At 39.1% G+C, this 12,771-nt stretch overlaps 2 protein-coding genes across 2 annotated transcripts; one reads left to right on the top strand and one right to left on the bottom strand.

Annotated features, from left to right (window-relative positions):
• The first annotated feature begins 4,372 nt into the window (after positions 1-4,372).
• Positions 4,373-6,835, top strand: LOC111015772 (uncharacterized). Its single transcript, XM_088124998.1, has 4 exons — positions 4,373-4,802; positions 5,247-5,359; positions 6,124-6,204; positions 6,627-6,835. Exons 1-3 carry the CDS (start codon positions 4,694-4,696, stop codon positions 6,202-6,204), a joined length of 303 nt encoding a protein of 100 aa, XP_087981124.1. The 5' UTR covers positions 4,373-4,693; the 3' UTR covers positions 6,627-6,835.
• A 140-nt stretch (positions 6,836-6,975) lies between these two features.
• LOC111015771 (endoplasmic reticulum oxidoreductin-2) lies at positions 6,976-11,080 on the bottom strand. Its single transcript, XM_022290919.2, has 9 exons — positions 10,615-11,080; positions 10,134-10,265; positions 9,393-9,645; positions 9,190-9,300; positions 8,462-8,580; positions 8,272-8,376; positions 7,928-8,130; positions 7,724-7,847; positions 6,976-7,387 (listed from the first exon to the last, which is right to left on the bottom strand). The coding sequence occupies exons 1-9, from the start codon at positions 10,759-10,761 to the stop codon at positions 7,211-7,213; spliced, it is 1,371 nt and encodes a 456-aa protein (XP_022146611.1). The 5' UTR covers positions 10,762-11,080; the 3' UTR covers positions 6,976-7,210.
• Between the last annotated feature and the right edge of the window lie 1,691 nt (positions 11,081-12,771).

The following is a 12,771-nucleotide window of genomic DNA, read 5'->3' as shown; positions in this document are numbered from 1 at the left end:
TTTGTGATTTTCTCTCCTGTCATTCAGGTCTAACTCAGATTTTGTCTTCGTACAGTTTCAATCCGACCAGTCCCCGAGCTTACGCAAGCCTCCTTCGACACGTTGAAATATTACAAGGAGCATTTTCCGAGGGGTAGGAAGGTCGGAACCTTGGTGACCGACAAGCTGCTGCTTGAGTCCGGGCTGCTAGATTACAACCCTGCAGTTCATCCCATTGAATCCTCAAGGCCGAACTCCGAATTAGGTATGCCGAGCTTGCTACCCCCTCCTTTTCCTCTAACTTTGTGCTGATTTCTTTCCTTTGTTTTGCAGCCATGGTTTGCGGGTTTGCGAGTAACGTGAAACGCAAGTCCAAGGGCCGAGCCCATGCTCTTGAGACCGCCCAGAGTTCGAAACCTGCCACTCCTGCCGTGGTAGGGCCAGCCTCGGAAGATCCAGCCCCAGTGATCGAGCTGGAGTCTTCTGGGGGTCCTTCGAGGGAGAAGCGCCCCAGGGATCAGACCGAGGCGGTGGACGTCTCGCCCTTGGGCGAGGAGGTGAGGGAGGAAGTCCCTCTGAAGCGAAGGAGGAAGAAGAAGAAGAAGAAGACCACCTCCCCCTTGGAGGTCGGAGCTCGTGGGGTCTTGCCTGCGAGCTTCGCAGATCGGATGGACGATCCTGAAGCCAGGATGGGCGGGACGTCCGACGTGACGGCACGGTTCAGAGTTGAGCCGTCAAGTTCTGGGGTGAGGGACCAGGTGTCCCGCATCTCGGCTGCAAGTTTGGACCGCTACCTAAGGAGGGCGTCCAAATTTGTAAGTGACCCAGGGTCCGTTCTGCAGAGGACCATCGACTACGCCGCCGAGGTAAGACTGGTGTCTCCATTTTTGATCAATTTACCTAACAGGTAGCTCGGTCTAATTTTCTTCTTGGTGTTTTTCCTCAGGCGTTTGTTGCTTCCATTCAATCGGCTCTGGCTGTAAAGGCTGAGCTGGATGGGAGGGAAGTTCTGGCAGCGAGGGAGAAAGAGGAGTTCTCTGCTGCCTTGGAGGCTGCTTCCTCCACCATGAAGGATGAGCTGCATGAAGGATGAGCTGCTGAAGGCTCACTCTGAGGTGGAAATTTTGAAGGCCGAGGTGGAGACCAAGGCCGAGCTGCTGAAGAAAGAAGATGACAGACGCAAGGCCCAGCTCCGAGCTGCCCATGCTATCACCAAGGGCTTGGAGAAGGAGAAGTTCCAACTCCTCAAGGAGAAGGACGACATGCTCCAGGCGCTTGAAGCGAAGGAGGAGAAGCTGAAGAGGATCTGGACTTGGCTACTCCGACCTCGAAGAGGATCAGGTCGGCAACACTCAAGAGGGCGCTCCTCAAGCAGGCTCTTAGGCGACCACCCTTCAAGAGGTTTTTCGTTGTCTTTCTTCTCTTCTCTTTTTTTTGTTTGTAAGTGTCAGGGCAGAGCTGCAAGATCTATAAGCCTTGGCTCTGCTCTCCATTCAATAAAGAAGCTCCCATTTGTTTTTACTTTGTTGCCTTCATTTCTTTGCTTTTTCTTTAAGCTAAAGCCAATGTCACCTCGCACCTCATACTTTTGAGGTCGCGCCTTCAAAAATACTTGAAAATTTTGAATTCGAATCTCTGTCTAGTATTCAATACATTGTACCAACTCTGGATTTTTTACCATTGCACCCTCAACTTAAAAAACGTTAAAAGACTAAAATCCTAAGTCCGTAGCTGTTCTTCATATCGCACCTCGTACCCTCAAGTTCAAAGGCTTGATCATTTTGAACTTTTCACATTGTCCCTTCACCTTGAAGGTTTGAATTTTAAGTTCATCAGTGGTTTTGGCATCGCACCTCGTACCCTTAGGTTTTGGAGGATTGAACTTTAACCGACTGCTGGAATGTGATCGTGTGGGAGTCCATGGAATGATAAGCGCCAAGGTTGCTCGTGTTTACAAAGCTAGAGGTCCTTCTAGGATCCTTGCAAACATTCACAAAAACGACTAACTTACCGAATGATTCCAACCAAGAGTAAGGTTAGAAGATGAATCACTCTTAGATCGGACTTAGAATCTACGATGATCACTCCTAGATCCTAAGACGACTCACTCCAGAATTAGCTTGATCGAGACTAATCCAATGAATCGGTTTAACATCAAACCTAAAGCAAGATTTGAAAGAAGCAACACCAAAAGTGTTAAGGAACAAAAGTTCTTGAATTTCAATATGTTTTAATCTTAAGTTTTCCATAACAAGAGCATTACAAGCCTTTAAATAGGCCAAATGGTCGTTCAACATAAGAACACCAAAAGTTTTTCAAAATACTACTTAATGCAAATTGTAGAAAATAAGACATGCAAATTAAAACTGGATTGCACATCATTCTAGACACTTAAATGCGGATCAGAAAACGTAGTCATGCTTCAAATGGTCTTATCTATGTGCTGTAGGAGGCGCTTCACATTTGGATATGGTTTGACAACTTTTGACTTCACAAACTCCAAAGAGGTGCAATCTGCAAAAGCACCTGTTCACGAATCTGCACACTTTTTTTGTCCTCCGTGTCATCTCTCAAAATAGACAACTTTTCCCATGCCATCTTTGCTCCATTCTCTTCTTGACTCATTGAAGTAACATTATGAATAAATTCGGGCTCAAAACTCTTTGTTGGTTCTTGTGCATTAACAAGCTTTTGAAGGTGTAGTGTGAAAGCCTCTTGAATCTTCCTTGCCTTTCTTGTAATAATTGCTCCTTTGATATATGTAATTGGTCACAAATGGATTCGTATCAGTGGCCCCCATTTAATTTCTGGTCGAACTCGGAATCATGAAATTAAATCATCACATTTCCGATTGAAACAGTTTTTACAAATCCATTGAGAAACCATTTCGGCATTTCAAGGATAATAACGCTTCAGGTGCTCCGCGTTCCATGGGTGCGCGAGGACGTCTCCTTTCAGATTGGCCAACATGTACGTCCCAGGTCGGATTATTCCCTTGACTTCAAACGGCCCCTCCCAAGTCGGGTCAAGGGCACCCACATGGGTTTGGACCCTCCTTAAGACCAGGTGTCCGACCTGGAAGGTCCGAGGTCGAACGCGGGCGTTGTAATGTCTGGCCATTCTGCCCTGATATTCCGCCAGACGCAGCTGAGCCATTGCTCTTCTTTCTTCCAACAAGTCGAGGTTGAGGAGCAGCTCTTCCTCATTTGCTGTAGGCTCGTAATGCTCTACTCTGTCAGATGGCACGCCGATCTCAACCGGGACTACAGCTTCGGAGCCGAAGGCCAGGGAGAACGGGGTCTCACCCGTTGATTCTCTTTGGGTGGTCCGGTACGACCATAGAACCTCTGGTAGCTCCTCGACCCACCTGCCTTTCTTGGAGTCCAGTCTAAGTTTGATGCCTCGCTTGATGATCTTGTTCACTGCCTCTACCTGCCCGTTTGCTTGCGGGTGTGCGGGGGACGAGCTAAGGTGACTTATGCCAAGCTTGCTGCAAAAGTCTTTGAACTTGGCGTTGTCAAACTGCTTCCCATTGTCTGTCACAATGACATGCGGTATACCAAAGCGACATATGATATTTGTCCATACGAAGGACGTGACTCTGGATTCCGTTATATGAGAGAGCGCCTCGCCTGCGGTATACCAAATCATATGTGTTTATGCAAGGATATGCACAACAGTGTATTTCAGATTGCAGCTCGAACTCGGCCTCCGGACCGATCTGAATACTTGGGCGGACCTGCACAAAAGATGAGCACTCCGACGATCAAGTCAGTATAGGTCGGTTTCCCAGTTTAGTTCGAGTTCAGAAATCATCATACCTGATCGCGGAGTGAGGTCCTCTACTTATGGGTGGTAGTCCCGCTAATCTCGCGACGGTTACACCCGGTAATCTCGGGACCGTCGGTTACACCCGGTAATCTCGGGACCGACAGTTACACCCGAGAATCACGCCGCTGACAGTAGCTCACATCGGCCCCCACCGAGCTTCCCGGTAGGTCGGACCTCGGCCAGGTTCACCTCGGCCCTCATACTCAGCATCTGTCAACGCTAGTGGTGGTGATCTCGGCGGTCCGAGCTGGGGCATGACTCATGGTCACCTTGGGGTACCAATGACTGTCCTCCACGTGTCCAGGGTATTCTTTCCCCCAAACAATATGGTAAGTAGAGGAAGCTCTTCTTGAGAGTTGTGTCATTTGATCATATCTGTAGAGATCAAAATCGAGCGGCTCACACCCTGACGACAAAAACAATGAAGGAACATCGAGTATTTGGGACAATTGTACCCCTATTTGACTTTTTGATGTAACAATAAACTGAGTTTTGTTTAGTTTATTTCATTACCTTCTTTCTATAAAAAATTTGAAATTCTCTCTTTTTGAGTAGTTTTTGTGTAGGGAAAGCCCAAAGGGATTTTGATTGATGTGTTGTGTTTATGTGGAAGGCGAAGCAGAGAGAAGATTTATGGGGAGAGAAGCAAATAAATAGGGAATTACGATGCCATTGAATATGATTCCTCTTCCAAATTCCAATTCCAAGGCAACGCACAGTAACAAAGAAACCCAATTTGGGGTTTTGGAGACGACGACGCTCCTCTGTCATTTGCCCAAATACCAAATACCAAATACCAAAGACGGGTCCTTTTATGAAGGGCTTGCCCCACATCACAGATTGAGCCTTTTTTCCACTACCCTTTGCCTCTCGAGACGCATCCATGGCCGATGAACCACAACAACCCCAATCTCAATCTCCGCCTCCGCTCGAGGTCGATTCTGCACCTCCGCCACCGCCCCCGCCCCCGCCTCCTTTTGATCCCAGTCGAAGTAATATTTCTTTTTCCATCTTGATTTCTTGATTCTTAGCGGTTTCTTTTTGTTGGGTTTCTCTGGTATTGGATTTAGTACGGCTTAGTGGTTCCGATCGTAACTCCCGACTAACGGGTTTCGTACTTTCAAGAACCTTGTTCCTGTTTCGTTGGTTTATTACATTAATTGGCTTCCCACGACAAACTCCAATTACTGCACTTGGATATCTAGGTTGTGAAAGTATTTTTCAATCTCTGGACTTGTCACTTTCTGGAGCTATACAGAATTAAGCCATTATAGTTTCCACAAAACTTTGTATAAGATAATGATGAAGTAAGGTTGATCCATTCCTAATGGGAATGGTAGAGCAAGATATTGTTATAAATGTTTTAATATGTGTTGCTTCTTAAAATTCTCCTGTTCCATGGATCTAAATTAAACTGATCAACATTTTTTTTTAAGTGATTGGCATCATTAAACGGAAGGCCTTGATAAAAGAACTAGCTGCTGCATATCACGCCGAGTGTCTTGCATACTGCCAAGAGCTTCTTGAGCTTCAAAGAAAATGGGACGAGGTACGAAATTTGGCCTTATATTTCTTGTGTCTCGATGTTTTTTCTTGTGACAGTTATATTACCAAGATGTTTGAATACTCAAACTGCTGACATTTTCTTAGTTTGAGCAACGATATTTATTGGACTCCTACTGTTTCCCAGTCATGTTCTATGCTGCCATAACTAGCAGTTTGAGTTTAAGCCCCCATTCTCCAAGTTGTGGTATTTAGTTTTGAAATTTTCTTTCCATTGCCTTCCACTTACTCCAAAAATTTGAAATTGTTTAATTTTCTTTCAGCCTATTCTATCATATTGCTTGGTCTTTTCAGTTGCCTTCTAAGACAGCCAAATTTCACAATCGAAAACCCGATCATAATAAAATATGTTCTCTTAATGTAACTTGAGCATATTTATATACTATAAACTTTGATGTGATTCCAGATTTATAACATTCAATTATATACTGTGTTTCCCTTTCCACAAGGTCACATGGAGTATAATCTACTAATCTGGTTTTTGGTTGGTAGTTTATTTCTGGTAGTCATATCTTAGGATAATAAGAGATTAAGGAACATGGCCTTAGGTAGCAATTAGCCATACATAAAATATTTTATCTGTTGAATCCATATTTGTACGGCTGGTTGAGATATTTGAATTGAACATAAACGCAATTTTTACTATGGTAATTAATATACAGGATTTGAGAAATTTTTTTACATATTAGAAAATTCAACGATTTAATTTGAATTTTTTGACTTGTTGTTGTGTCTTGATATGTTTTGCAGCCATATATTGAATTAAAAGCACCTGATGATTCAAGAAAGGAGACAATGAAGCCTAGCAAACGTCAAAAGAAATCCCGCTAGGTACTAATATCATATGCATCTCAGGAATTGCTTAGGTCATCATTTACTGACCTCTTTGTAGCTTTTAATCTCATATGGGCAATCGTTTTTTCTTTCTTTCTTCTAATAATAACCGTGTGTTTTGACCAACTTGCGCCGACCCTATAATATTTGATTATTAAAGAAACTCGTAGAATATTAATTTCCTAAACGTCCATCATGCTGCATGCTTTAAACTCATTGAAGGTATCCAAGTTTACATCTCTCGTCTGCTGAACAAACTCATGATGAATGCTTCGAAATGTTTTATAGCGTACTTGATGAATTAAACATCCAGCTATCTGATATTAGACCATGACAATTGTTTCCAGTGCAAACATATTTTTTTGAGTTAGCAATTCTGTTACTTCTGGCATTACATTTCAGAACATTTGTTTTTGCAGGCAGTAAATATATTCTATACTGCTTATACGACTTCGGCATCTGATGAATTCTTCCGTTCTGCAAGGGAAAAATGCTCATAGACAGAATTGATAGTCTGATATATATAGGCAGATGCTCTATGAAACCAACTATCTGTACACTCAGGTTATGAAAACAGTTGATCAAACAAAATATTTTTATGCTTTTATACATTCAATTTGCATTGCAATGAGCATTTATTTGTTTGGTTGGTGCAAAGTAAATGGAACGGATCAAATCGGTTCCTCCTTAGACCGAACCAATTGAATCAAGGACACTAGCAATTGAAATCAAACTGAATCAATGATAACGAAGAACAAAAGAGAAAAATGTGAAGGGCGATGATACTCTGTGAAGGGTTACTATCTTACATTCTTCAAAATCCATTTTACAACAATTGTATCTTCCTCATGGCTCCAACGTTTTTGCTGCTACAACTATTGTAAGGCCCCCCCCCCCCCCCCCCCGACTAAGTTATTCGTGGCTGTGAGATACATATTTTTGCTAGGAGGTGAAAAATGTAACATTTTCCTCGGTTACAAAGATTTTAACTTATAAGTTTAGGCTAGTTACTAAATATGGATGCCCACATTCTATGAAATGGGCAACTTTCTGTGGTGGGAGCATCATTTTGTTGTTCCATTGTGGTTTCAACTGATGGACCGACTTCATGAACAAATTTGACAGATTCCGATAGCCGATTGAGTAGGTTCACGAGGGCAATTACTTCATTCCTTTGCAACTGCAACCCAGGGAAATGAAGTAAATAAGACTGTTAGTCTCGGCTTTATTAATAGTCAATCACTCAATGTAAAGCAGCAGTTTTAGACAACACTTGTCAAAATTGAGAAGAAAACATCACAAATGTTCCAAAACAACGCCAGCATCGGTGCAGCAACAAGCTAGAAGTTGAAGCATGAAGATGGTTCATCTAGAAGTTCAAAAGGACTACTCTACTTGTCAATCAAATGTTACAAGTTTTGGTTTCAATATGTCAAATTCGATCCAAAGAATCCAGGACTTCTCAGAACATAGAAAGAAGATGAAAAGATATCGAAGTTGATGCAGAATTACTTACATCCAGATCCAAGTGTTCCTGACCATCACCAGAAAAGAGGATCTTCAATGCAGTACCAAGACCAAGAACCTGAAGCTTTCCCCAAAGTCGACATTTCTCGCATCCGACGCAATCCATCAGTGCACTGCATGACATAAGAGAAGAGAGTTACTACTTGCATAGCATTTCATTAAAGGAAATTGGGTGTGGCCTAAAATAAGTAACCTGATGTTTCTGAATTGATTTTGTATTTGCTGCTTCACTTCTGGTCCTTTTTGACCTTTCCATAACTTGGCTTCATCAAATGGAAGGGGGCAAGCAGCTCGTAATTTAGAATTGAAAAGCAGCTGTTTCATCAAGGATTGTGTCTTCAGGTCTTCGTTCAAATTACCGGTATCATACTCGGCATGCTCCAAGTACTCCGTGGCCTGTATATGCATCCGCAATGAGAATGCAACCAACAGTGGATGCATTAAATTTACAGCAGCATAAATATATACAATACCAATGAATTAACAACAATTAAGAAAGATATATATCCATTATTGCCCACCAGAGTTCCTACTCACTTTCGTAACAGCTCGGAGAACAAAGAGGTACGTGAAGTACAAGTTTCTGACACGATCTGGATATCTTAGGACACGATCGTACAGTAAAGTAAGATTTTGACCCCACTGTAAAGCAAAGGAAAATACTTCAAATTACTGGAGACTATAACAACCATGGCAGTTGGGAAGTTGCACTAAATAGAAACTGTACCAAATTTTTGGCCTCGTCAATTAGATAATCGGCAGCTATATGGACTGAAATAGAGGAATGTAGACCAGATATCATTTTGTACAATATTCTTTCCTCTTGGCATAACTCCTCTGATGGATCTGGAAGAAGAAAACAAATAAAAAGATCTTAAAATATCAGACAGGATTTATGGAATAAATAAGATAGAGTCCATGATTGAAATGATACAATATTCATATAACTCCAGAAGTCCTTTTATAGATCTATAAACCACAAAATCATTACACTAATATATCATATTTTATAATAACAAACGTCAAATGAACAGAATCCAGAAGCAAAAATTTGTAACAGGGATGAAATGTGAAGTAGGTTAAATTTCAAGAAATCATCAACAGAACGTAAGTGTCGATTTAGATCAGGAATCCTATAAGGGAAGGTTTATTACACATTTGATTAACAGATCTTGATAACCCGCCACAGTTGTTCTAATTGGAGACCATAACAGAAAAATGCTACTCTAAAGAGAAAAAGAGGGATCGTTTTGTAGTACTTTTAAGCAGATTCTCTGCTATGCTAAGTTATCAGTTAGTATAAATTCCAGAATTCATAGTCCCTATTCTTTACTCTTCCACTCTAAAGATTTTGAGTATATTTTGTCATAAATGTATGTTTGAGACAGACTGATCGATGAAAACATAAATAAAAAGCTACATAGAGAGAGAGAGAGAGGGAGGACGAGATGTTACATTTTGGGCAGTTCTCTGAATAGATAGCATCCCAAATCCTTCGAGCAGATGGACCAGTGTATCCAGTGTAGCGTTCAGGGTTCAATTGAAGGTTTACGTATGTCATCTCAGCTGGTAAAAATAGATCAATTGAACACAAATAAGAGACCAAACAACATAATAACCAATGTTTTCACTGAAGGGTTTGTTTTGATATAACACACCATTATCTGTCTCATCCTCATTGGTCCAGGGGTTGTCTATTTCAGTCCAACCTTTGAAAGCTTTACGATCTAAAGTACGATCCACAGTGGCCTGGGGCTTTCCCTCTTGACAAACAAAGGCCTCGGATGAAAGGATAGGAGGCTTCTTAAATAACTCAGGGAACTCGTTATCTGGGCATTCACAAACACTACAATCTCGCAATCGGCACATACCGTCATCAGGCCAGAAGGGACAATCACACCACAACTTAACCTGTGATGATCAAGCATTGGCAACTGGCATGTCAGCAAGCTAGATTTGCATATAACAAAAAGTATGAGTATATTACAATATGCAGTATGAATGTATTAAACACAACAAACTATATACCACATTGATTCTAAATTTCAAAATATTCTCATGTATCATGAAGTTCTTGTAGACTGAGAAATTACAAACAAAAGAATTCCTCTCAATCCCTCACCTCAATGCTAGTGCATTGCAGCGAAGAGAGAATCATTTCATTCCAATCCTAAATAAATAAACCCTTGACACCAGAGAATATTGGATTGAGAATTCTATCTCGAGATTGAAATCAAATTCTTGACTTTCAATATCCTATCTTTGCTTCTAGATTATGACAGCTTCATTTCATAAAGTAATGCAGAAGGGTTTCTTTCAAATTGAGGTTTAGGTCCAAAATACAACAAGATACATATAGCGTCAGTTCGTCAGAATCAGCCTATGGAACATAAGCAAACCTTGAAATAGCGAAAGAATGGAGTTTTAACAAGCTCCTGAAGGGCCGGATGCATCACTTCCTCATTTAATCGATCTACAGTTTCATAATCACAACAACAATCCTCCACAATACCGCTGTACTTGATGGCATCCTGTGCATTAAGAGGCAAACAAATTAAATGAATGAAATCTCATTTTCACTAGTGGAAGATAGAAGATATCAGTTCCAGAATTCAAAGCCAGAAACCTAAAATTGCATCAAGTATCAATCAATCCGAACCAAATTTCCAAATTATCCTGATTAACATAACTCTCAGTTTCAGCAGCCCAACAGAGGACAAGAAGACAATAGAGAATGAGGTTTCAATTCAAAGAAAACTTGAAAAATGCAGTGAAGTGCTGAGCTTAGATGAGAAGTCTACAGCGGGGTTTCGTTAATATCTAAGTTTCTCAGCAATCAGGCATAACCAGAGAGACAACTTAAGGTTCAAAGAAACGTACATGGGCACAATGGCAGGGCTTATTGGTGAGGCCAAAGAGCGAAATCATGGGGGCGGTTCTGGAAGTCATAGCTACAGCAACAAAAATGGCGACGAGAGCCCCCACCATCAAACCCCATCTGTATCTCAGACCCTTTACCCCAACCATCACTTCCGGCGATTGTCTTGGACGGGATCCCGTGTCCGGCGGCCGGAAAATCGAGGGAAAATGTTAAAAAAAATGGATCTCTCCGGCGTTACGCAAAGAATTTGAGGAGAAATGGAGATGGGTCAAGGACAAATCCTCCGCCCGGTGGCCAAGAAATTCAGACACAGAGAGAGACTCCGTTTTTGACGAGTGAGAAACGCGTGCAGAATTCGATGGGCGGGCGCTGCGTTAATGGTTTTTATGTCTTCCGAATTTCCAATTCAACGTTCAGAATTGTCCAATTCTAGCACAACCCGAAGGCTTTTCAATCAAATTCTTCTATTTTTTTTATTTTACAGCGAAGAGTTTGGATTTTGGAATTGGAATTTAAGAAAAAACTTTTAACACAATGGCTTTCAGCTTTGGGCAGGAGAAAATTTTATAATAAATCGTAAATTAAAGCGTTAAACTAATTTAATTTTATCTTGTGTTCTCCTCCTTTTTTTCATTTTCATTCTTTTCTTTTTTCTGAGATACATTTTTTTATTTATTGCATCAGCAAAATTTTTTAAATTACATTTCTAACATTTTTAGAAAGTATAATATTTATTTGGATGAAAATTTATACTATTTTAGTTATTTTATGTTTGAATCCTTGATCTGGGTTTAAATTTTTTTTTTAAATGCAATCTTGATTTAAATACTGTAGTTTTAGTTTTGGTTAATTTTGATTATCCTTTAAAGTATATATTATGTATACTTTAAAAATAAAATGTCATATATAAAAATAGGGCAATTTAAATACTATTTTGATCTATGTATTCGTAGTTTTGATTAATTTTGGTGCATATACTTTCAAAACGTTTAATGTGTACTTTTCATTTTTTATATATACTTTTGAAAGGTCTATTTTGGTTTTATACTTTTAAAATTTGATAATTTTTTTTATATTTGTCAAATTTTAATTAAAATTTTATGAACAACATAATAAAATTTTAATATAAATTTACCACTATTTCTAAAAAAAATTATTGAGTCAAATGCTACGAAATAAAAAGTATACCAATTAAAAGGAAGCAAAACTAAAAGTAGTATTTAATTTTTAAACAGGTACGAAATTAGTTTAATTTTTATTAAAAATAACGTACGAATGAGAAAAAGTCGGAATTAAAATTTTGCTTTTATGTGCCATTATTACCGAAGGGTTTTTGTTTCTTGTCCAAATAAAAAAAAAAAGAAGAAAAATAAACGAAAATAAACTATTGGTTCTTGACTGGGTTGACAACGAACTACTTCCAATCAAATCTCTTCTTATTTTCGTTGACCAATCAATCAAATTTCTTAAAATGTATAAGAAGGTACTCTATTTCTTCTTCTCTTTTTCTTTCTAAAAATAATAGGTACTGAATTAATTAATAATAATAATAAGTACTAAATTTATGTGCACGTACCAACATTTTCATATATTCATGAATTTAACTTTGGGTAAGGAGACATTTTAATAATATTAAAAAATATATATACATCATTGAAATATTAAAAGATATCATTAATATAGACATAATATTATTAAATGTGACTTTTCACTTATTTAAAAATATGGAAATACTTATTTGTTAATTTAACTATTTTTTGTGAAATTTTTATTTTTATGATTTTTTATAAATATCTATTGACATCAACATTTTATTGATATTTTCATTAACGTCTCCATAAAATTGGGTTATTGACATTTTTATCAACGTCTACGTTTGAAACCTTTATAAGAACCCGCTATATTTGAAACTCTTTAAATTTATTAAAAAATAAAAAAGAAAAAGAATAATCTCGAAATTGAAAATTTACCATTTGAGTATTTCCTATTTGTATTTGTTACCTAATTATTTATCGATTTTTATTTTCATCGTCTATTTTAATCAAATTCCTACTCAGTGATTTATTTTACCTTGTAATTTATTTGATCTTAAGTTGGCCCACATTTATCCAAATACGACATACTTATATATTACATTATAGAGAATGAAAATTTGA

The sequence above is a fragment of the Momordica charantia genome, assembly GCF_013281855.1.
Source record: "Momordica charantia cultivar OHB3-1 chromosome 1 unlocalized genomic scaffold, Mcharantia_2.0 BLBB01000001.1, whole genome shotgun sequence".
NCBI lineage: Eukaryota > Viridiplantae > Streptophyta > Magnoliopsida > Cucurbitales > Cucurbitaceae > Momordica > Momordica charantia.
Note: the sequence above shows the minus strand (reverse complement) of the source record. Positions and strands in the feature narration are given on the sequence as shown.